The following is a 25933-nucleotide window of genomic DNA, read 5'->3' as shown; positions in this document are numbered from 1 at the left end:
GCTGGGAAGCCCATGTGATGGTTTATGAGGCGCTGCAGATATGTGAATGTAATGGAGTAGGAGAAGTAATAGGCTGGGTGGTGTTTGAGGCGCCGTGGGCCTCCAGCTTGGATGGTCAGGCATAAAGATTCGGGTTAAATGGTGGTGATGAACGTAACGACTTTTTATGATTGTTTGTTTCACGACGGTCAATGTAGTCTTGTCGCTTTCTGCCCTTTCAGCTCAATATTTGGCGCTACGGAGACTTCCGTGCGGACGATGCCGATGAGTTCGGTTACAGACGTTAAAAAGAAAAATGGAAAAATGAACCGACCATCCAATCAACACCATTCCAAAGACCACCGTGGACGGCGAGTGACGCATTGGACAGAAGACAGAAAACTAAACGACAAGCATTGACTCAATCTTCCTTTCTATTTGACATTTCATCCCTCCAGTCCAGACTTCCTTTCTGCTCATATTGTATTTCTTTTCTCCAGCTAGCCCCCCTAGCTCCAAATAGAGCATGCTAGCAATGCTAAATGGATACATAATCATGCAAGAATCACTTTCCATTCATCCTTTCTTTTCTTAATGGCCCACTGCCAGCTCAAGCAGCCTGCACTATTGCCAATCTGTGTTATTTGCCACACGTTACCTTTTCAGCAGAATTCCTGTGTGACTGACAATAAATATGATACTTGCGTATGTGTTTCAGCCAATCATTTTCTTTGCTCTCTGACGCTCTAGCCCAATCCCTGCTTTCTTCTGTTCAGGAAGGGACTGGGTGTTTGGGGGAAGACGCTTGATTTTTGCAAATAAATGCTTCCCTAAATGTAAATGTGAGGATATGTTGAAAAGTGTAAATTGATTTATTTTAGAGAAATACTGTAGGTGGAGCCACACAGACAAAATAAAAAGGAGGAGTTTATTTTTGTCTTCGATGTATATCTGTGTGATGACATTTGCGGATGTTTTTGTGGGGAGTGTTTCGTCGTTTATTCACTATGTCAACACTTTTATGACCAGTAGAAGCGGATGCCATCATTTGGCATTTTATCATCTCTCTTTCTCCTTCTGTAAAGTTTACATTCTAAAGAAATGGTTATGATCCTGTCTTTGGCAGTCTCTTCTCGTTCTGTCTCTGTATGCCACAGCAGAAACCGTGTTTGAATTTGTTTCCACATAATGGACCTTTGCATTCTGTTAAAAATCTGCTAAATAAAAATAAGCAAACGTGAAGGGTTTTGTTTATTTTTTTTCTCAAAACAATTTAATTTTTATAAAGTTCTTTTCCTCAAATGAATAGACAGTCCTTGGTACACTCACTGACTGAGGTCCACTAAGAATAGGAGTTTGGATGTTGATTTTAGTAAAACATTTGTGCCACAATAGAAAAGGTTTTCTAAGCAGTTAAAAGCTTTTAACTGTAAAACAAAATGGATCTTTGGCTAAAGGCTTGGCAGTTTTTTTTTCTTCAATGAATTGTAAATTAGCAATGCAGAAATGTTTAGAAGCTTGCATCAGCTTGAACTGGTTTGAGCTTCAACTCAATAACCTTTAAAATTGTATTAGTACAATTTTAACATTTGTGAAGGGAGTGCATGTCTGAAATGTTTGAGCTCAATGCCAAAACACAAAATTGAACGTGACCCTCCAAAAGGACCAATCAACGGTGATGTTTTGAAAGAGACACAGACTTATTTTGCAATATACTCAATAATCTGCTGGCTTGCCAGAGCTCTATATTTCATAAATCTATTTGAATATGCATAACAAAATTTTGGGTAGAATAGGGAGAGTTGAAATGGAATTTGTTGATGTACTGTACAATAGCTTAAAGTTATAGTTGGGGATTTACTTTGTTCATATTTGTTTAACATATATTTGTGTTATGTACTATAGCCCTAGTTTTGATTCCTTTTCTGGGTCATATGCTTCAAATCCTCTATGCTACGGTTAAAAACGGATATAATGAAGTTCTCATAAATATTTAATATTGCCTGCTATATAAATAAATGACTTAGGTATAAAGCAACTGTGCTTTGCCAAATCTGACATAAACCCTGACATGACTGACATTGCCCCTTCACCTAATCACTTTAATGGTTGAAAGCAGGGGTTCTCAAAGTTTTAATGACTAATGGCAAAAAGAGGGACCCTGCATATGATTAAGGGCCACACAGGAAAAGTGCGCACGGAAAAACAAATCTTTTCAATATGACTTCCACATTTAACTGACATTTTTAGGCAAACAATGACATTTCATAGCATACTATTCTATGATACAATATATTTCTAACTTATTTCTAACTTTCGACACTCAATACTGACCTGTTTTTAATTTTTTCGTCATACTATACTATGACTGTTTTTGACTTTTATAGTAGTATAGCATGTCAAAAAAGTCAAAAATGGTCATAGTATTGACATTTTTCGACACGCTATACTATGAATGTATTTCGCCTTTTACGACATGCTATACTATGACTGTTTTTCACTTTTTTTGACATGCTATACTATGACTGTTTTCAACAGGCTATACCGTGACTGTTTTCAACATAATATACTATGACTGTTTTTTGACTTTTTTCAACATGCTATACTATGACCGTTTTTCAATGTTTTCGACATCCTATACTACGACTGTTTTCAACAGGCTATACTATGACTGTTTTCGACATAATATACTATGACTGTTTTTTGACTTTTTTCGACATGCTATACTATGACCGTTTTTCAATTTAATATACTATGACTGTTTTTTGACTTTTTCGACATGCTATACTATGACCGTTTTTCACTTTTTTCGACATCCTATACCGTGACTGTTTTCAACAGGCTATACTATGACTGTTTTCAACATAATATACTATGACTGTTTTTTTTACTTTTTTCGACATGCTATACTATGACCGTTTTTCACTTTTTTCGACATGCTATACTATGACCGTTTTTCACTTTTTTCGACAGGCTATACCGTGACTGTTTTCAACAGGCTATACTATGACTGTTTTCAACATAATATACTATGACTGTTTTTTGACTTTTTTCGACAGGCTATACTATGACCGTTTTTCACTTTTTCCGACAGGCTATACTATGACTGTTTTCAACAGGCTATACTATGACTGTTTTCGACATAATATATTATGACTGTTTTTTGACTTTTTTCGACATCCTATACTATGACCGTTTTTCAATTTTTTCGACATGCTATACCATGACCGTTTTTCACTTTTTTCGACATGCTATACTACGACTGTTTTCAACAGACTATACTATGACTGTTTTCAACATAATATACTATGACTGTTTTTTGACTTTTTTCAACATGCTATACTATGACCGTTTTTCAATGTTTTCCACATGCTATACTATGACCGTTTTTCACTTTTTTCGACATCCTATACTACGACTGTTTTCAACAGGCTATACTATGACTGTTTTCGACATAATATACTATGACTGTTTTTTGACTTTTTTCGACATGCTATACTATGACCGTTTTTCAATTTAATATACTATGACTGTTTTTTGACTTTTTCGACATGCTATACTATGACCGTTTTTCACTTTTTTCGACATCCTATACCGTGACTGTTTTCAACAGGCTATACTATGACTGTTTTCAACATAATATACTATGACTATTTTTTGACTTTTTTCGACATGCTATACTATGACCGTTTTTCACTCTTTTCGACAGGCTATACTATGATTGTTTTTCACTTTTTTCGACATCCTATACTACGACTGTTTTCAACAGGCTATACCGTGACTGTTTTCAACAGGCTATACTATGACTGTTTTCAACATAATATACTATGACTGTTTTTTGACTTTTTTCGACATGCTATACTATGACCGTTTTTCACTTTTTTCGACATCCTATACTACGACTGTTTTCAACAGGCTATACTATGACTGTTTTCAACATAATATACTATGACTGTTTTTTTACTTTTTCGACATGCTATACTATGACCGTTTTTCAATTTTTTCGACATGCTATACTATGACAGTTTTTCACTTTTTTCGACATCCTATACTACGACTGTTTTCAACAGGCTATACCGTGACTGTTTTCAACAGGCTATACTATGACTGTTTTCAACATAATATACTATGACCGTTTTTCACTTTTTTCGACATGCTATACTATGACCGTTTTTCACTTTTTTCGACAGGCTATACCGTGACTGTTTTCAACAGGCTATACTATGACTGTTTTCGACATGCTATACTATGACCGTTTTTCACTTTTTTCGACAGGCTATACTATGACTGTTTTCAACAGGCTATACTATGACTGTTTTCGACATAATAAACTATGACTGTTTTTTTGACTTTTTTCGACATGCTATGACCGTTTTTCAATTTAATATACTATGACTGTTTTTTGACTTTTTCGACATGCTATACTATGACCGTTTTTCACTTTTTTCGACATCCTATACCGTGACTGTTTTCAACAGGCTATACTATGACTGTTTTCAACATAATATACTATGACTATTTTTTGACTTTTTTCGACAGGCTATACTATGACCGTTTTTCACTCTTTTCGACAGGCTATACTATGATTGTTTTCAACAGGCTATACTATGACTGTTTTTTGACTTTTTTAGACATGCTATACTATGACCGTTTTTCAATTTTTTCGACATACTATACTATGACCGTTTTTCACTTTTTTCGACAGGCTATACTATGACTGTTTTCAACATAATATACTATGACTGTTTTTTGACTTTTTCGACATGCTATACTATGACCGTTTTTCAATTTTTTCGACATGCTATACTATGACAGTTTTTCACTTTTTTCGACATCCTATACTACGACTGTTTTCAACAGGCTATACCGTGACTGTTTTCAACGGGCTATACTATGACTGTTTTCAACATAATATACTATGACTGTTTTTTTTACTTTTTTCGACATGCTATACTATGACCGTTTTTCACTTTTTTCGACATGCTATACTATGACCGTTTTTCACTTTTTTCGACAGGCTATACCGTGACTGTTTTCAACAGGCTATACTATGACTGTTTTCGACAGGCTATACTATGACTGTTTTCAACATAATATACTATGACTGTTTTTTGACTTTTTTCGACATGCTATACTATGACCGTTTTTCACTTTTTTCGACAGGCTATACTATGACCGTTTTTCAATTTTTTCGACATGCTATACTATGACCGTTTTTCACTTTTTTCGACAGGCTATACCGTGACTGTTTTCAACAGGCTATACTATGACTGTTTTCGACAGGCTACTATGACTGTTTTTTGACTTTTTTCGACATGCTATACTATGACAGTTTTTTGACTTTTTTCGACATGCTATACTATGACTGTTTTCAACAGGCTATACTATGACTGTTTTCGACATAATAAACTATGACTGTTTTTTTGACTTTTTTCGACATGCTATACTATGACCGTTTTTCAATTTAATATACTATGACTGTTTTTTGACTTTTTCGACATGCTATACTATGACCGTTTTTCACTTTTTTCGACAGGCTATACTATGACCGTTTTTCACTTTTTTCGACATCCTATACTACGACTGTTTTCAACAGGCTATACTATGACTGTTTTCAACATAATATACTATGACTGTTTTTTGACTTTTTCGACATGCTATACTATGACAGTTTTTCACTTTTTTCGACATCCTATACTACGACTGTTTTCAACAGGCTATACCGTGACTGTTTTCAACGGGCTATACTATGACTGTTTTCAACATAATATACTATGACTGTTTTTTTTACTTTTTTCGACATGCTATACTATGACCGTTTTTCACTTTTTTCGACATGCTATACTATGACCGTTTTTCACTTTTTTCGACAGGCTATACTATGACTGTTTTCAACATAATATACTATGACTGTTTTTTTACTTTTTCGACATGCTATACTATGACCGTTTTTCAATTTTTTCGACATGCTATACTATGACAGTTTTTCACTTTTTTCGACATCCTATACTACGACTGTTTTCAACAAGCTATACCGTGACTGTTTTCAACAGGCTATACTATGACTGTTTTCAACATAATATACTATGACCGTTTTTCACTTTTTTCGACATGCTATACTATGACCGTTTTTCACTTTTTTCGACAGGCTATACCGTGACTGTTTTCAACAGGCTATACTATGACTGTTTTCAACAGGCTACTATGACTGTTTTTTGACTTTTTTCGACATGCTATACTATGACCGTTTTTTGACTTTTTTCGACATGCTATAATATGACCGTTTTTGACTTTTTTCGACATCCTATACCGTGACTGTTTTCAACAGGCTATACTATGACTGTTTTCGACATAATATACTATGACTGTTTTTTGACTTTTTTCGACATGCTATACCATGACCGTTTTTCACTTTTTTCGACAGGCTATACTATGACTGTTTTCAACAGGCTATACTATGACTGTTTTCAACATAATATACTATGACTGTTTTTTGACTTTTTTCGACATGCTATACTATGACCGTTTTTCAATTTTTTCGACAGGCTATACCGTGACTGTTTTCAACAGGCTATACTATGACTGTTTTCAACATAATATACTATGACTGTTTTTTTTACTTTTTTCGACTATGACCGTTTTTCACTTTTTTCGACAGGCTATACTATGACTGTTTTCAACAGGCTATACTATGACTGTTTTCGACATAATATACTATGACTGTTTTTTCACTTTTTTCGACATGCTATACCATGACCGTTTTTCACTTTTTTCGACAGGCTATACTATGACTGTTTTCGACAGGCTATACTATGACTGTTTTCAACATAATATACTATGACTGTTTTTTGACTTTTTTCGACATGCTATACTATGACCGTTTTTCACTTTTTTCGACAGGCTATACTATGACCGTTTTTCAATTTTTTCGACATGCTATACTATGACCGTTTTTCACTTTTTTCGACAGGCTATACCGTGACTGTTTTCAACAGGCTATACTATGACTGTTTTCGACATGCTATACTATGACCGTTTTTCACTTTTTTCGACATGCTATACTATGACCGTTTTTCACTTTTTTCGACAGGCTATACCGTGACTGTTTTCAACAGGCTATACTATGACTGTTTTCGACAGGCTACTATGACTGTTTTTTGACTTTTTTCGACATGCTATACTATGACTGTTTTCAACAGGCTATACTATGACTGTTTTCGACATAATAAACTATGACTGTTTTTTTTACTTTTTTCGACATGCTATACTATGACCGTTTTTCAATTTAATATACTATGACTGTTTTTTGACTTTTTCGACATGCTATACTATGACCGTTTTTCACTTTTTTCGACATGCTATACTATGACCGTTTTTCACTTTTTTCGACATCCTATACTACGACTGTTTTCAACAGGCTATACTATGACTGTTTTCAACATAATATACTATGACTGTTATTTTACTTTTTCGACATGCTATACTATGACCGTTTTTCAATTTTTTCGACATGCTATACTATGACAGTTTTTCACTTTTTTCGACATCCTATACTACGACTGTTTTCAACAGGCTATACCGTGACTGTTTTCAACAGGCTATACTATGACTGTTTTCAACATAATATACTATGACCGTTTTTCACTTTTTTCGACATGCTATACTATGACCGTTTTTCACTTTTTTCGACAGGCTATACTATGACTGTTTTCAACAGGCTATACTATGACTGTTTTCGACATAATAAACTATGACTGTTTTTTTGACTTTTTTCGACATGCTATACTATGACCGTTTTTCAATTTAATATACTATGACTGTTTTTTGACTTTTTCGACATGCTATACTATGACCGTTTTTCACTTTTTTCGACATCCTATACCGTGACTGTTTTCAACAGGCTATACTATGACTGTTTTCAACATAATATACTATGACTATTTTTTGACTTTTTTCGACAGGCTATACTATGACCGTTTTTCAATTTTTTCGACATACTATACTATGACCGTTTTTCACTTTTTTCGACATCCTATACTACGACTGTTTTCAACAGGCTATACCGTGACTGTTTTCAACGGGCTATACTATGACTGTTTTCAACATAATATACTATGACTGTTTTTTTTACTTTTTTCGACATGCTATACTATGACCGTTTTTCACTTTTTTCGACATGCTATACTATGACCGTTTTTCACTTTTTTCGACAGGCTATACCGTGACTGTTTTCAACAGGCTATACTATGACTGTTTTCGACAGGCTATACTATGACTGTTTTCAACATAATATACTATGACTGTTTTTTGACTTTTTTCGACATGCTATACTATGACCGTTTTTCACTTTTTTCGACAGGCTATACTATGACCGTTTTTCACTTTTTTCGACAGGCTATACTATGACTGTTTTCAACATAATATACTATGACTGTTTTTTTACTTTTTCGACATGCTATACTATGACCGTTTTTCAATTTTTTCGACATGCTATACTATGACAGTTTTTCACTTTTTTCGACATCCTATACTACGACTGTTTTCAACAGGCTATACCGTGACTGTTTTCAACAGGCTATACTATGACTGTTTTCAACATAATATACTATGACCGTTTTTCACTTTTTTCGACATGCTATACTATGACCGTTTTTCACTTTTTTCGACAGGCTATACCGTGACTGTTTTCAACAGGCTATACTATGACTGTTTTCAACAGGCTACTATGACTGTTTTTTGACTTTTTTCGACATGCTATACTATGACCGTTTTTTGACTTTTTTCGACATGCTATAATATGACCGTTTTTCACTTTTTTCGACAGGCTATACTGTGACTGTTTTCAACAGGCTATACTATGACTGTTTTCAACATAATATACTATGACTGTTTTTTGACTTTTTTCGACATGCTATACTATGACCGTATTTCAATTTTTTCGACAGGCTATACCGTGACTGTTTTCAACAGGCTATACTATGACTGTTTTCAACATAATATAATATGACTGTTTTTTGACTTTTTTCGACATGCTATACTAAGACTTTCTCTGACTTTTTGTAGACACAATATAATGATTTCTTATCCCTTAGGTTGGATTGGAGAGAGCTCCAACAGAAGCAACAGCAGTGAGGGCTCTGGCTCGGTGCGTCTCCATGACATGACTCAGGATGGACTCTACATTTCTCCGTTCTTGGCTGAGATAGACAGCGTAGCGCTGCAACATGTATTGGTTCAAATAATAGCATTTACTTCACTGAATACTGTCATTGTTCTGTATTAATGTATGTATTGTAGTTTGTTATTGAATAAAAAGCAATTCCAAAAAGTCGTGGTGTTTAATAAATGCAAGAAAAAAATAAACGTAATATCAAAATCCAATATTTTTATCCATTCCTTTTTGTTCTGACAATATACTATGAGTTTTTCACACTTCTTTTTACATACTTGCTATACTTTAACTTTTTCTTTCAATTTTTTTGACATGCTATACTGTGACAGTTTTTCACTTTTTTCGACATGCTATACTATGACCGTTTTTCACTTTTTTCGAGATCCTATACTACGACTGTTTTCAACAGGCTATACTATGACTGTTTTCGACATGCTATACTATGACCGTTTTTCACTTTTTTCGACATCCTATACTACGACTGTTTTCAACAGGCTATACTATGACTGTTTTCGACATAATATACTATGACTGTTTTTTGACTTTTTTCAACATGCTATACTATGACCGTTTTTCACTTTTTTCGACATGCTATACTACGACTGTTTTCAACAGGCTATACTATGACTGTTTTCGACATAATATAATATGACTGTTTTTTGACTTTTTTCGACATGCTATACTAAGACTTTCTCTAACTTTTTGTAGACACAATATAATATGATTTCTTATCCCTTAGGTTGGATTGGAGAGAGCTCCAACAGAAGCAACAGCAGTGAGGGCTCTGGCTCGGTGCGTCTCCATGACATGACTCAGGATGGACTCTACATTTCTCCGTTCTTGGCTGAGATAGACAGCGTAGCGCTGCAACATGTATTGGTTCAAATAATAGCATTTACTTCACTGAATACTGTCATTGTTCTGTATTAATGTATGTATTGTAGTTTGTTATTGAATAAAAAGCAATTCCAAAAAGTCGTGGTGTTTAATAAATGCAAGAAAAAAATAAACGTAATATCAAAATCCAATATTTTTATCCATTCCTTTTTGTTCTGACAATATACTATGAGTTTTTCACACTTCTTTTTACATACTTGCTATACTTTAACTTTTTCTTTCAATTTTTTTGACATGCTATACTGTGACAGTTTTTCACTTTTTTCGACATGCTATACTATGACCGTTTTTCACTGTTTTCCACATAATATACTATGACTGTTTTTTGACTTTTTTCAACATGCTATACTATGACCGTTTTTCAATTTTTTCGACATCCTATACTACGACTGTTTTCGACATAATATACTATGACTGTTTTTTGACTTTTTTCAACATGCTATACTATGACCGTTTTTCACTTTTTTCGACATCCTATACTACGACTGTTTTCAACAGGCTATACTATGTCTGTTTTCGACATAATATACTATGACTGTTTTTTGACTTTTTTCGACATGCTATACTATGACCGTTTTTCAATTTTTTCGACATGCTATACTATGACCGTTTTTCACTTTTTTCGACAAGCTATATCGTGACTGTTTTCAACAGGCTATACTATGACTGTTTTCAACATAATATACTATGACCGTTTTTAAATTTTTTCGACATACTATACTACGACTGTTTTCAACAGACTCTACTATGACTGTTTTCAACATAATATACGATGACTGTTTTTTGACTTTTTTCGACATGCTATACTATGACCGTTTTTCACTTTTTTCGACATGCTATACTATGACCCTTTTTCACTTTTTTCGACAGGCTATACTGTGACTGTTTTCAACAGGCTATACTATGACTGTTTTCAACATAATATACTACGACTGTTTTTTGACTTTTTTCGACATGCTATACTATGACCGTTTTTCAATTTTTTCGACATGCTATACTATGACCGTTTTTCACTTTTTTCGACATCCTATACTACGACTGTTTTCAACAGTCTATACTATGACTGTTTTCAACATAATATACGATGACTGTTTTTTGACTTTTTTGACATGCTATACTATGACCGTTTTTCACTTTTTTTGACATCCTATACTACGACTGTTTTCAACAGGCTATACTATGACTGTTTTCAACATAATATACTACGACTGTTTTTTGACTTTTTTCGACATGCTATACTATGACCGTTTTTCAATTTTTTCGACATGCTATACTATGACCGTTTTTCACTTTTTTCGACATCCTATACTACGACTGTTTTCAACAGACTATACTATGACTGTTTTCAACATAATATACGATGACTGTTTTTTGACTTTTTTCGACATGCTATACTATGACCGTTTTTCACTTTTTTCGACATGCTATACTATGACCCTTTTTCACTTTTTTCGACAGGCTATACCGTGACTGTTTAAAACAGGCTATACTATGACTGTTTTCGACATAATATACTATGACTGTTTTTTGACTTTTTTCGACATGCTATACTATGACCGTTTTTCACTTTTTTCGACATGCTATACTATGACCCTTTTTCACTTTTTTCGACAGGCTATACCGTGACTGTTTAAAACAGGCTATACTATGACTGTTTTCGACATAATATACTATGACTGTTTTTTGACTTTTTTCGACATGCTATACTATGACCGTTTTTCAATTTTTTCGACATGCTATACTATGACCGTTTTTCACTTTTTTCGACATCCTATACTACGACTGTTTTCAACAGACTATACTATGACTCTTTTCAACATAATATACGATGACTGTTTTTTGACTTTTTTCGACATGCTATACTATGACCGTTTTTCACTTTTTTCGACATGCTATACTATGACCCTTTTTCACTTTTTTCGACAGGCTATACCGTGACTGTTTAAAACAGGCTATACTATGACTGTTTTCGACATAATATACTATGACTGTTTTTTGACTTTTTTCGACATGCTATACTATGACCGTTTTTCAATTTTTTCGACATGCTATACTTTGACCGTTTTTCACTTTTTTCGACATCCTATACTACGACTGTTTTCAACAGACTATACTATGACTGTTTTCAACATAATATACTATGACTGTTTTTTGACTTTTTTCGACATGCTATACTATGACCGTTTTTCACTTTTTTCGACAGGCTATACTATGACCGTTTTTCAATTTTTTCGACATGCTATACTATGACCGTTTTTCACTTTTTTCGACAGGCTATACCGTGACTGTTTTCAACAGGCTATACTATGACTGTTTTCGACATGCTATACTATGACCGTTTTTCACTTTTTTCGACATGCTATACTATGACCGTTTTTCACTTTTTTCGACAGGCTATACCGTGACTGTTTTCAACAGGCTATACTATGACTGTTTTCGACAGGCTACTATGACTGTTTTTTGACTTTTTTCGACATGCTATACTATGACTGTTTTCAACAGGCTATACTATGACTGTTTTCGACATAATAAACTATGACTGTTTTTTTTACTTTTTTCGACATGCTATACTATGACCGTTTTTCAATTTAATATACTATGACTGTTTTTTGACTTTTTCGACATGCTATACTATGACCGTTTTTCACTTTTTTCGACATGCTATACTATGACCGTTTTTCACTTTTTTCGACATCCTATACTACGACTGTTTTCAACAGGCTATACTATGACTGTTTTCAACATAATATACTATGACTGTTATTTTACTTTTTCGACATGCTATACTATGACCGTTTTTCAATTTTTTCGACATGCTATACTATGACAGTTTTTCACTTTTTTCGACATCCTATACTACGACTGTTTTCAACAGGCTATACCGTGACTGTTTTCAACAGGCTATACTATGACTGTTTTCAACATAATATACTATGACCGTTTTTCACTTTTTTCGACATGCTATACTATGACCGTTTTTCACTTTTTTCGACAGGCTATACTATGACTGTTTTCAACAGGCTATACTATGACTGTTTTCGACATAATAAACTATGACTGTTTTTTTGACTTTTTTCGACATGCTATACTATGACCGTTTTTCAATTTAATATACTATGACTGTTTTTTGACTTTTTCGACATGCTATACTATGACCGTTTTTCACTTTTTTCGACATCCTATACCGTGACTGTTTTCAACAGGCTATACTATGACTGTTTTCAACATAATATACTATGACTATTTTTTGACTTTTTTCGACAGGCTATACTATGACCGTTTTTCAATTTTTTCGACATACTATACTATGACCGTTTTTCACTTTTTTCGACATCCTATACTACGACTGTTTTCAACAGGCTATACCGTGACTGTTTTCAACGGGCTATACTATGACTGTTTTCAACATAATATACTATGACTGTTTTTTTTACTTTTTTCGACATGCTATACTATGACCGTTTTTCACTTTTTTCGACATGCTATACTATGACCGTTTTTCACTTTTTTCGACAGGCTATACCGTGACTGTTTTCAACAGGCTATACTATGACTGTTTTCGACAGGCTATACTATGACTGTTTTCAACATAATATACTATGACTGTTTTTTGACTTTTTTCGACATGCTATACTATGACCGTTTTTCACTTTTTTCGACAGGCTATACTATGACCGTTTTTCACTTTTTTCGACAGGCTATACTATGACTGTTTTCAACATAATATACTATGACTGTTTTTTTACTTTTTCGACATGCTATACTATGACCGTTTTTCAATTTTTTCGACATGCTATACTATGACAGTTTTTCACTTTTTTCGACATCCTATACTACGACTGTTTTCAACAGGCTATACCGTGACTGTTTTCAACAGGCTATACTATGACTGTTTTCAACATAATATACTATGACCGTTTTTCACTTTTTTCGACATGCTATACTATGACCGTTTTTCACTTTTTTCGACAGGCTATACCGTGACTGTTTTCAACAGGCTATACTATGACTGTTTTCAACAGGCTACTATGACTGTTTTTTGACTTTTTTCGACATGCTATACTATGACCGTTTTTTGACTTTTTTCGACATGCTATAATATGACCGTTTTTCACTTTTTTCGACAGGCTATACTGTGACTGTTTTCAACAGGCTATACTATGACTGTTTTCAACATAATATACTATGACTGTTTTTTGACTTTTTTCGACATGCTATACTATGACCGTATTTCAATTTTTTCGACAGGCTATACCGTGACTGTTTTCAACAGGCTATACTATGACTGTTTTCAACATAATATAATATGACTGTTTTTTGACTTTTTTCGACATGCTATACTAAGACTTTCTCTGACTTTTTGTAGACACAATATAATGATTTCTTATCCCTTAGGTTGGATTGGAGAGAGCTCCAACAGAAGCAACAGCAGTGAGGGCTCTGGCTCGGTGCGTCTCCATGACATGACTCAGGATGGACTCTACATTTCTCCGTTCTTGGCTGAGATAGACAGCGTAGCGCTGCAACATGTATTGGTTCAAATAATAGCATTTACTTCACTGAATACTGTCATTGTTCTGTATTAATGTATGTATTGTAGTTTGTTATTGAATAAAAAGCAATTCCAAAAAGTCGTGGTGTTTAATAAATGCAAGAAAAAAATAAACGTAATATCAAAATCCAATATTTTTATCCATTCCTTTTTGTTCTGACAATATACTATGAGTTTTTCACACTTCTTTTTACATACTTGCTATACTTTAACTTTTTCTTTCAATTTTTTTGACATGCTATACTGTGACAGTTTTTCACTTTTTTCGACATGCTATACTATGACCGTTTTTCACTTTTTTCGAGATCCTATACTACGACTGTTTTCAACAGGCTATACTATGACTGTTTTCGACATGCTATACTATGACCGTTTTTCACTTTTTTCGACATCCTATACTACGACTGTTTTCAACAGGCTATACTATGACTGTTTTCGACATAATATACTATGACTGTTTTTTGACTTTTTTCAACATGCTATACTATGACCGTTTTTCACTTTTTTCGACATGCTATACTACGACTGTTTTCAACAGGCTATACTATGACTGTTTTCGACATAATATAATATGACTGTTTTTTGACTTTTTTCGACATGCTATACTAAGACTTTCTCTAACTTTTTGTAGACACAATATAATATGATTTCTTATCCCTTAGGTTGGATTGGAGAGAGCTCCAACAGAAGCAACAGCAGTGAGGGCTCTGGCTCGGTGCGTCTCCATGACATGACTCAGGATGGACTCTACATTTCTCCGTTCTTGGCTGAGATAGACAGCGTAGCGCTGCAACATGTATTGGTTCAAATAATAGCATTTACTTCACTGAATACTGTCATTGTTCTGTATTAATGTATGTATTGTAGTTTGTTATTGAATAAAAAGCAATTCCAAAAAGTCGTGGTGTTTAATAAATGCAAGAAAAAAATAAACGTAATATCAAAATCCAATATTTTTATCCATTCCTTTTTGTTCTGACAATATACTATGAGTTTTTCACACTTCTTTTTACATACTTGCTATACTTTAACTTTTTCTTTCAATTTTTTTGACATGCTATACTGTGACAGTTTTTCACTTTTTTCGACATGCTATACTATGACCGTTTTTCACTGTTTTCCACATAATATACTATGACTGTTTTTTGACTTTTTTCAACATGCTATACTATGACCGTTTTTCAATTTTTTCGACATCCTATACTACGACTGTTTTCGACATAATATACTATGACTGTTTTTTGACTTTTTTCAACATGCTATACTATGACCGTTTTTCACTTTTTTCGACATCCTATACTACGACTGTTTTCAACAGGCTATACTATGTCTGTTTTCGACATAATATACTATGACTGTTTTTTGACTTTTTTCGACATGCTATACTATGACCGTTTTTCAATTTTTTCGACATGCTATACTATGACCCTTTTTCACTTTTTTCGACAAGCTATATCGTGACTGTTTTCAACAGGCTATACTATGACTGTTTTCAACATAATATACTATGACCGTTTTTAAATTTTTTCGACATACTATACTACGACTGTTTTCAACAGACTCTACTATGACTGTTTTCAACATAATATACGATGACTGTTTTTTGACTTTTTTCGACATGCTATACTATGACCGTTTTTCACTTTTTTCGACATGCTATACTATGACCCTTTTTCACTTTTTTCGACAGGCTATACTGTGACTGTTTTCAACAGGCTATACTATGACTGTTTTCAACATAATATACTACGACTGTTTTTTGACTTTTTTCGACATGCTATACTATGACCGTTTTTCAATTTTTTCGACATGCTATACTATGACCGTTTTTCACTTTTTTCGACATCCTATACTACGACTGTTTTCAACAGTCTATACTATGACTGTTTTCAACATAATATACGATGACTGTTTTTTGACTTTTTTGACATGCTATACTATGACCGTTTTTCACTTTTTTTGACATCCTATACTACGACTGTTTTCAACAGGCTATACTATGACTGTTTTCAACATAATATACTACGACTGTTTTTTGACTTTTTTCGACATGCTATACTATGACCGTTTTTCAATTTTTTCGACATGCTATACTATGACCGTTTTTCACTTTTTTCGACATCCTATACTACGACTGTTTTCAACAGACTATACTATGACTGTTTTCAACATAATATACGATGACTGTTTTTTGACTTTTTTCGACATGCTATACTATGACCGTTTTTCACTTTTTTCGACATGCTATACTATGACCCTTTTTCACTTTTTTCGACAGGCTATACCGTGACTGTTTAAAACAGGCTATACTATGACTGTTTTCGACATAATATACTATGACTGTTTTTTGACTTTTTTCGACATGCTATACTATGACCGTTTTTCACTTTTTTCGACATGCTATACTATGACCCTTTTTCACTTTTTTCGACAGGCTATACCGTGACTGTTTAAAACAGGCTATACTATGACTGTTTTCGACATAATATACTATGACTGTTTTTTGACTTTTTTCGACATGCTATACTATGACCGTTTTTCAATTTTTTCGACATGCTATACTATGACCGTTTTTCACTTTTTTCGACATCCTATACTACGACTGTTTTCAACAGACTATACTATGACTCTTTTCAACATAATATACGATGACTGTTTTTTGACTTTTTTCGACATGCTATACTATGACCGTTTTTCACTTTTTTCGACATGCTATACTATGACCCTTTTTCACTTTTTTCGACAGGCTATACCGTGACTGTTTAAAACAGGCTATACTATGACTGTTTTCGACATAATATACTATGACTGTTTTTTGACTTTTTTCGACATGCTATACTATGACCGTTTTTCAATTTTTTCGACATGCTATACTTTGACCGTTTTTCACTTTTTTCGACATCCTATACTACGACTGTTTTCAACAGACTATACTATGACTGTTTTCAACATAATATACTATGACTGTTTTTTGACTTTTTTCGACATGCTATACTATGACCGTTTTTCACTTTTTTCGACATGCTATACTATGACCGTTTTTCACTTTTTCCGACAGGCTATACCGTGACTGTTTTCAACAGGCTATACTATGACTGTTTTCAACATAATATACTACGACTGTTTTTTGACTTTTTTCGACATGCTATACTATGACCGTTTTTCACTTTTTTCGACATCCTATACTACGACTGTTTTCAACAGTCTATACTATGACTGTTTTCAACATGCTATGCTATGACCGTTTTTCACTTTTTTCGACATGCTATACTATGACCGTTTTTCACTTTTTTCGACATCCTATACTACGACTGTTTTCAACAGGCTATACTATGACTGTTTTTGACATAATATACTATGACTGTTTTTTGACTTTTTTCGACATGCTATACTATGACCGTTTTTCAATTTTTTCGACATGCTATACTATGACCGTTTTTCACTTTTTTCGACAGGCTATACTGTGACTGTTTTCAACAGGCTATACTATGACTGTTTTCAACATAATATACTACGACTGTTTTTTGACTTTTTTCGACATGCTATACTATGACCGTTTTTCAATTTTTTCGACATGCTATACTATGACCGTTTTTCACTTTTTTCGACATCCTATACTACGACTATGACTGTTTTCAACATAATATACGATGACTGTTTTTTGACTTTTTTCGACATGCTATACTATGACCGTTTTTCACTTTTTTCGACATGCTATACTATGACCCTTTTTCACTTTTTTCGACAGGCTATACCGTGACTGTTTAAAACAGGCTATACTATGACTGTTTTCGACATAATATACTATGACTGTTTTTTGACTTTTTTCGACATGCTATACTATGACCGTTTTTCAATTTTTTCGACATGCTATACTTTGACCGTTTTTCACTTTTTTCGACATCCTATACTACGACTGTTTTCAACAGACTATACTATGACTGTTTTCGACATAATATACTATGACTGTTTTTTGACTTTTTTCGACATGCTATACTATGACCGTTTTTCACTTTTTTCGACATGCTATACTATGACCATTTTTCACTTTTTCCGACAGGCTATACCGTGACTGTTTTCAACAGGCTATACTATGACTGTTTTCAACATAATATACTACGACTGTTTTTTGACTTTTTTCGACATGCTATACTATGACCGTTTTTCAATTTTTTTGACATGCTATACTATGACCGTTTTTCACTTTTTTCGACATCCTATACTACGACTGTTTTCAACAGTCTATACTATGACTGTTTTCAACATAATATACGATGACTGTTTTTTGACTTTTTTCGACATGCTATACTATGACCGTTTTTCACTTTTTTCGACATGCTATAATATGACCGTTTTTCACTTTTTTCGACAGGCTATACCGTGACTGTTTTCAACAGGCTATACTATGACTGTTTTCGACATAATATACTATGACTATTTTTTGACTTTTTTCGACATGCTATACTATGACCGTTTTTCAATTTTTTCGACATGCTATACTATGACTGTTTTTCACTTTTTTCGACAGGCTATACTATGACTGTTTTCAACATAATATACTATGACTGTTTTTTGACTTTTTTCGACATGCAATACTATGACCGTTTTTCAATTTTTTCGACATGCTATACTTTGACTGTTTTTCACTTTTTTCGACATCCTATACTACGACTGTTTTCAACAGACTATACTATGACTGTTTTCAACATAATATACTATGACTGTTTTTTGACTTTTTTCGACATGCTATACTATGACCGTTTTTCACTTTTTTCGACATGCTATACTATGACCGTTTTTCACTTTTTTCGACAGGCTATACTGTGACTTTTTTCAACAGGCTATACTATGACTGTTTTCAACATAATATACTACGACTGTTTTTTGACTTTTTTCGACATGCTATACTATGACCGTTTTTCACTTTTTTCGACATCCTATACTACGACTGTTTTCAACAGACTATACTATGACTGTTTTCAACATAATATACGATGACTGTTTTTTGACTTTTTTCGACATGCTATACTATGACCGTTTTTCACTTTTTTCGACATGCTATACTATGACCCTTTTTCACTTTTTTCGACAGGCTATACCGTGACTGTTTAAAACAGGCTATACTATGACTGTTTTCGACATAATATACTATGACTGTTTTTTGACTTTTTTCGACATGCTATACTATGACCGTTTTTCAATTTTTTCGACATGATATACTATGACCGTTTTTCACTTTTTTCGACATCCTATACTACGACTGTTTTCAACAGTCTATACTATGACTGTTTTCGACATAATATACTATGACTGTTTTTTGACTTTTTTCGACATGCTATACTATGACCGTTTTTCAATTTTTTCGACATGCTATACTTTGACCGTTTTTCACTTTTTTCGACATCCTATACTACGACTGTTTTCAACAGACTATACTATGACTGTTTTCAACATAATATACTATGACTGTTTTTTGACTTTTTTCGACATGCTATACTATGACCGTTTTTCACTTTTTTCGACATGCTATACTATGACCGTTTTTCACTTTTTTCGACAGGCTATACTGTGACTGTTTTCAACAGGCTATACTATGACTGTTTTCAACATAATATACTACGACTGTTTTTTGACTTTTTTCGACATGCTATACTATGACCGTTTTTCAATTTTTTCGACATGCTATACTATGACCGTTTTTCACTTTTTTCGACATCCTATACTACGACTGTTTTCAACAGTCTATACTATGACTGTTTTCAACATAATATACGATGACTGTTTTTTGACTTTTTTCGACATGCTATACTATGACCGTTTTTCACTTTTTTTGACATCCTATACTACGACTGTTTTCAACAGGCTATACTATGACTGTTTTCGACATAATATACTATGACTGTTTTTTGACTTTTTTCGACATGCTATACTATGACCGTTTTTCAATTTTTTCGACATGCTATACTATGACCGTTTTTCACTTTTTTCGACAGGCTATACTGTGACTGTTTTCAACAGGCTATACTATGACTGTTTTCAACATAATATACTACGACTGTTTTTTGACTTTTTTCGACATGCTATACTATGACCGTTTTTCACTTTTTTCGACATCCTATACTACGACTGTTTTCAACAGTCTATACTATGACTGTTTTCAACATAATATACGATGACTGTTTTTCACTTTTTTCGACATGCTATAATATGACCGTTTTTCACTTTTTTCGACATCCTATACTACGACTGTTTTCAACAGGCTATACTATGACTGTTTTCGACATAATATACTATGACTGTTTTTTCAATTTTTTCGACATGCTATACTATGACCGTTTTTCACTTTTTTCGACAGGCTATACCGTGACTGTTTTCAACAGGCTATACTATGACTGTTTTCGACATAATATACTATGACTGTTTTTTGACTTTTTTCGACATGCTATACTATGACCGTTTTTCACTTTTTTCGACAGGCTATACTATGACTGTTTTCAACAGGCTATACTATGACTGTTTTCAACATAATATACTATGACTGTTTTTTGACTTTTTTCAACATGCTATGCTATGACCGTTTTTCAATTTTTTCGACATGCTATACTATGACCGTTTTTCACTTTTTTCGACATCCTATACTACGACTGTTTTCAACAGACTATACTATGACTGTTTTCAACATAATATACGATGACTGTTTTTTGACTTTTTTCGACATGCTATACTATGACCGTTTTTCAATTTTTTCGACAGGCTATACCGTGACTGTTTTCAACAGGCTATACTATGACTGTTTTCAACATAATATACGATGACTGTTTTTTGACTTTTTTCGACATGCTATACTATGACCGTTTTTCACTTTTTTCGACATGCTATACTATGACCGTTTTTCACTTTTTCCGACAGGCTATACCGTGACTGTTTTCAACAGGCTATACTATGACTGTTTTCAACATAATATACTATGACTGTTTTTTGACTTTTTTCGACATGCTATACTATGACCGTTTTTCACTTTTTTCGACATGCTATACTATGACCGTTTTTCACTTTTTCCGACAGGCTATACCGTGACTGTTTTCAACAGTCTATACTATGACTGTTTTCAACATAATATACGATGACTGTTTTTTGACTTTTTTCGACATGCTATACTATGACCGTTTTTCACTTTTTTCGACATGCTATAATATGACCGTTTTTCACTTTTTTTGACATCCTATACTACGACTGTTTTCAACAGGCTATACTATGACTGTTTTCGACATAATATACTATGACTGTTTTTTGACTTTTTTCGACATGCTATACTATGACCGTTTTTCAATTTTTTCGACATGCTATACTATGACCGTTTTTCACTTTTTTCGACATCCTATACTACGACTGTTTTCAACAGACTATACTATGACTGTTTTCAACATAATATACGATGACTGTTTTTTGACTTTTTTCGACATGCTATACTATGACCGTTTTTCAATTTTTTCGACAGGCTATACCGTGACTGTTTTCAACAGGCTATACTATGACTGTTTTCAACATAATATACGATGACTGTTTTTTGACTTTTTTCGACATGCTATACTATGACCGTTTTTCAATTTTTTCTACAGGCTCTTCTATGACTGTTTTTGACAGGCTATACTATGACTGTTTTCGACATAATATACTCTGACCGTTTTTCACTTTTTTCAACATGCTATACTATGACCATTTTTGACTTTTTTCAACATGCTATACTGTGACCGTTTTTCACTTTTTTCGACAGGCTATACTATGACTGTTTTCGACATAATATACTATGACTGTTTTTTGACTTTTTTCGACATGCTATACTATGACCGTTTTTCAATTTTTTCGACATCCTATACTACGACTGTTTTCAACAGACTATACTATGACTGTTTTCAACATAATATACTATGACTATTTTTTTACTTTTTTCGACATGCTATACTATGACCGTTTTTCAATTTTTTCGACATGCTATACTATGACTGTTTTTCACTTTTTTCGACAGGTTATACTATGACTGTTTTCAACATAATATACTATGACTGTTTTTTGACTTTTTTCGACATGCAATACTATGACCGTTTTTCAATTTTTTCGACATGCTATACTTTGACTGTTTTTCACTTTTTTCGACATCCTATACTACGACTGTTTTCAACAGACTATACTATGACTGTTTTCAATATAATATACTATGACTGTTTTTTGACTTTTTTCGACATGCTATACTATGACCGTTTTTCACTTTTTTCGACATGCTATACTATGACCGTTTTTCACTTTTTTCGACAGGCTATACTGTGACTTTTTTCAACAGGCTATACTATGACTGTTTTCAACATAATATACTACGACTGTTTTTTGACTTTTTTCGACATGCTATACTATGACCGTTTTTCACTTTTTTCGACATCCTATACTACGACTGTTTTCAACAGACTATACTATGACTGTTTTCAACATAATATACGATGACTGTTTTTTGACTTTTTTCGACATGCTATACTATGACCGTTTTTCACTTTTTTCGACATGCTATACTATGACCCTTTTTCACTTTTTTCGACAGGCTATACCGTGACTGTTTAAAACAGGCTATACTATGACTGTTTTCGACATAATATACTATGACTGTTTTTTGACTTTTTTCGACATGCTATACTATGACCGTTTTTCAATTTTTTCGACATGCTATACTATGACCGTTTTTCACTTTTTTCGACATCCTATACTACGACTGTTTTCAACAGTCTATACTATGACTGTTTTCGACATAATATACTATGACTGTTTTTTGACTTTTTTCGACATGCTATACTATGACCGTTTTTCAATTTTTTCGACATGCTATACTTTGACCGTTTTTCACTTTTTTCGACATCCTATACTACGACTGTTTTCAACAGACTATACTATGACTGTTTTCAACATAATATACTATGACTGTTTTTTGACTTTTTTCGACATGCTATACTATGACCGTTTTTCACTTTTTTCGACATGCTATACTATGACCGTTTTTCACTTTTTTCGACAGGCTATACTGTGACTGTTTTCAACAGGCTATACTATGACTGTTTTCAACATAATATACTACGACTGTTTTTTGACTTTTTTCGACATGCTATACTATGACCGTTTTTCAATTTTTTCGACATGCTATACTATGACCGTTTTTCACTTTTTTCGACATCCTATACTACGACTGTTTTCAACAGTCTATACTATGACTGTTTTCAACATAATATACGATGACTGTTTTTTGACTTTTTTCGACATGCTATACTATGACCGTTTTTCACTTTTTTCGACATGCTATAATATGACCGTTTTTCACTTTTTTTGACATCCTATACTACGACTGTTTTCAACAGGCTATACTATGACTGTTTTCGACATAATATACTATGACTGTTTTTTGACTTTTTTCGACATGCTATACTATGACCGTTTTTCACTTTTTTCGACATCCTATACTACGACTGTTTTCAACAGACTATACTATGACTGTTTTCAACATAATATACGATGACTGTTTTTTGACTTTTTTCGACATGCTATACTATGACCGTTTTTCAATTTTTTCGACAGGCTATACCGTGACTGTTTTCAACAGGCTATACTATGACTGTTTTCAACTTAATATACGATGACTGTTTTTTGACTTTTTTCGACATGCTATACTATGACCGTTTTTCAATTTTTTCTACAGGCTCTTCTATGACTGTTTTTGACAGGCTATACTATGACTGTTTTCGACATAATATACTCTGACCGTTTTTCACTTTTTTCAACATGCTATACTATGACCATTTTTGACTTTTTTCAACATGCTATACTGTGACCGTTTTTCACTTTTTTCGACAGGCTATACTATGACTGTTTTCGACATAATATACTATGACTGTTTTTTGACTTTTTTCGACATGCTATACTATGACCGTTTTTCAATTTTTTCGACATCCTATACTACGACTGTTTTCAACAGACTATACTATGACTGTTTTCAACATAATATACTATGACTATTTTTTGACTTTTTTCGACATGCTATACTATGACCGTTTTTCAATTTTTTCGACATGCTATACTATGACTGTTTTTCACTTTTTTCGACAGGCTATACTATGACTGTTTTCAACATAATATACTATGACTGTTTTTTGACTTTTTTCGACATGCAATACTATGACCGTTTTTCAATTTTTTCGACATGCTATACTTTGACCGTTTTTCACTTTTTTCGACATCCTATACTACGACTTTTTTCAACAGGCTATACTATGACTGTTTTCAACATAATATACTACGACTGTTTTTTGACTTTTTTCGACATGCTATACTATGACCGTTTTTCACTTTTTTCGACATCCTATACTACGACTGTTTTCAACAGACTATACTATGACTGTTTTCAACATAATATACGATGACTGTTTTTTGACTTTTTTCGACATGCTATACTATGACCGTTTTTCACTTTTTTCGACATGCTATACTATGACCCTTTTTCACTTTTTTCGACAGGCTATACCGTGACTGTTTAAAACAGGCTATACTATGACTGTTTTCGACATAATATACTATGACTGTTTTTTGACTTTTTTCGACATGCTATACTATGACCGTTTTTCAATTTTTTCGACATGCTATACTATGACCGTTTTTCACTTTTTTCGACATCCTATACTACGACTGTTTTCAACAGTCTATACTATGACTGTTTTCAACATGCTATGCTATGACCGTTTTTCACTTTTTTCGACATGCTATACTACGACTGTTTTCAACAGGCTATACTATGACTGTTTTCGACATAATATACTATGACTGTTTTTTGACTTTTTTCGACATGCTATACTATGACCGTTTTTCAATTTTTTCGACATGCTATACTATGACCGTTTTTCACTTTTTTCGACAGGCTATACTGTGACTGTTTTCAACAGGCTATACTATGACTGTTTTCAACATAATATACGATGACTGTTTTTTGACTTTTTTCGACATGCTATACTATGACCGTTTTTCAATTTTTTCTACAGGCTCTTCTATGACTGTTTTTGACAGGCTATACTATGACTGTTTTCGACATAATATACTCTGACCGTTTTTCAATTTTTTCGACATGCTATACTATGACTGTTTTTCACTTTTTTCGACAGGCTATACTATGACTGTTTTCAACATAATATACTATGACTGTTTTTTGACTTTTTTCGACATGCAATACTATGACCGTTTTTCAATTTTTTCGACATGCTATACTTTGACTGTTTTTCACTTTTTTCGACATCCTATACTACGACTGT

The 25933-nt window shown here is 33.3% G+C and overlaps 1 protein-coding gene across 1 annotated transcript in view; it reads left to right on the top strand.

The window, feature by feature from the left end:
• snd1 (staphylococcal nuclease and tudor domain containing 1) overlaps nucleotides 1-1221 on the top strand; it is a 150525-nt gene extending 149304 nt beyond the window's left edge. The window contains exon 25 of the mRNA XM_068717407.1: nucleotides 222-1221. Coding sequence (XP_068573508.1) covers nucleotides 222-287 — 66 coding nt within the window. The 3' untranslated portion in view covers nucleotides 288-1221. The remainder of the gene's footprint in view (nucleotides 1-221) is intronic.
• The last annotated feature ends 24712 nt before the right edge of the window (nucleotides 1222-25933 follow it).

This window comes from Cebidichthys violaceus, unplaced genomic scaffold (genome assembly GCF_023349555.1).
Source record: "Cebidichthys violaceus isolate CVI_PGR_0920_01 unplaced genomic scaffold, fCebVio1.0.p SCAF_21, whole genome shotgun sequence".
Lineage (NCBI taxonomy): Eukaryota > Metazoa > Chordata > Actinopteri > Perciformes > Stichaeidae > Cebidichthys > Cebidichthys violaceus.
Note: the sequence above shows the minus strand (reverse complement) of the source record. Positions and strands in the feature narration are given on the sequence as shown.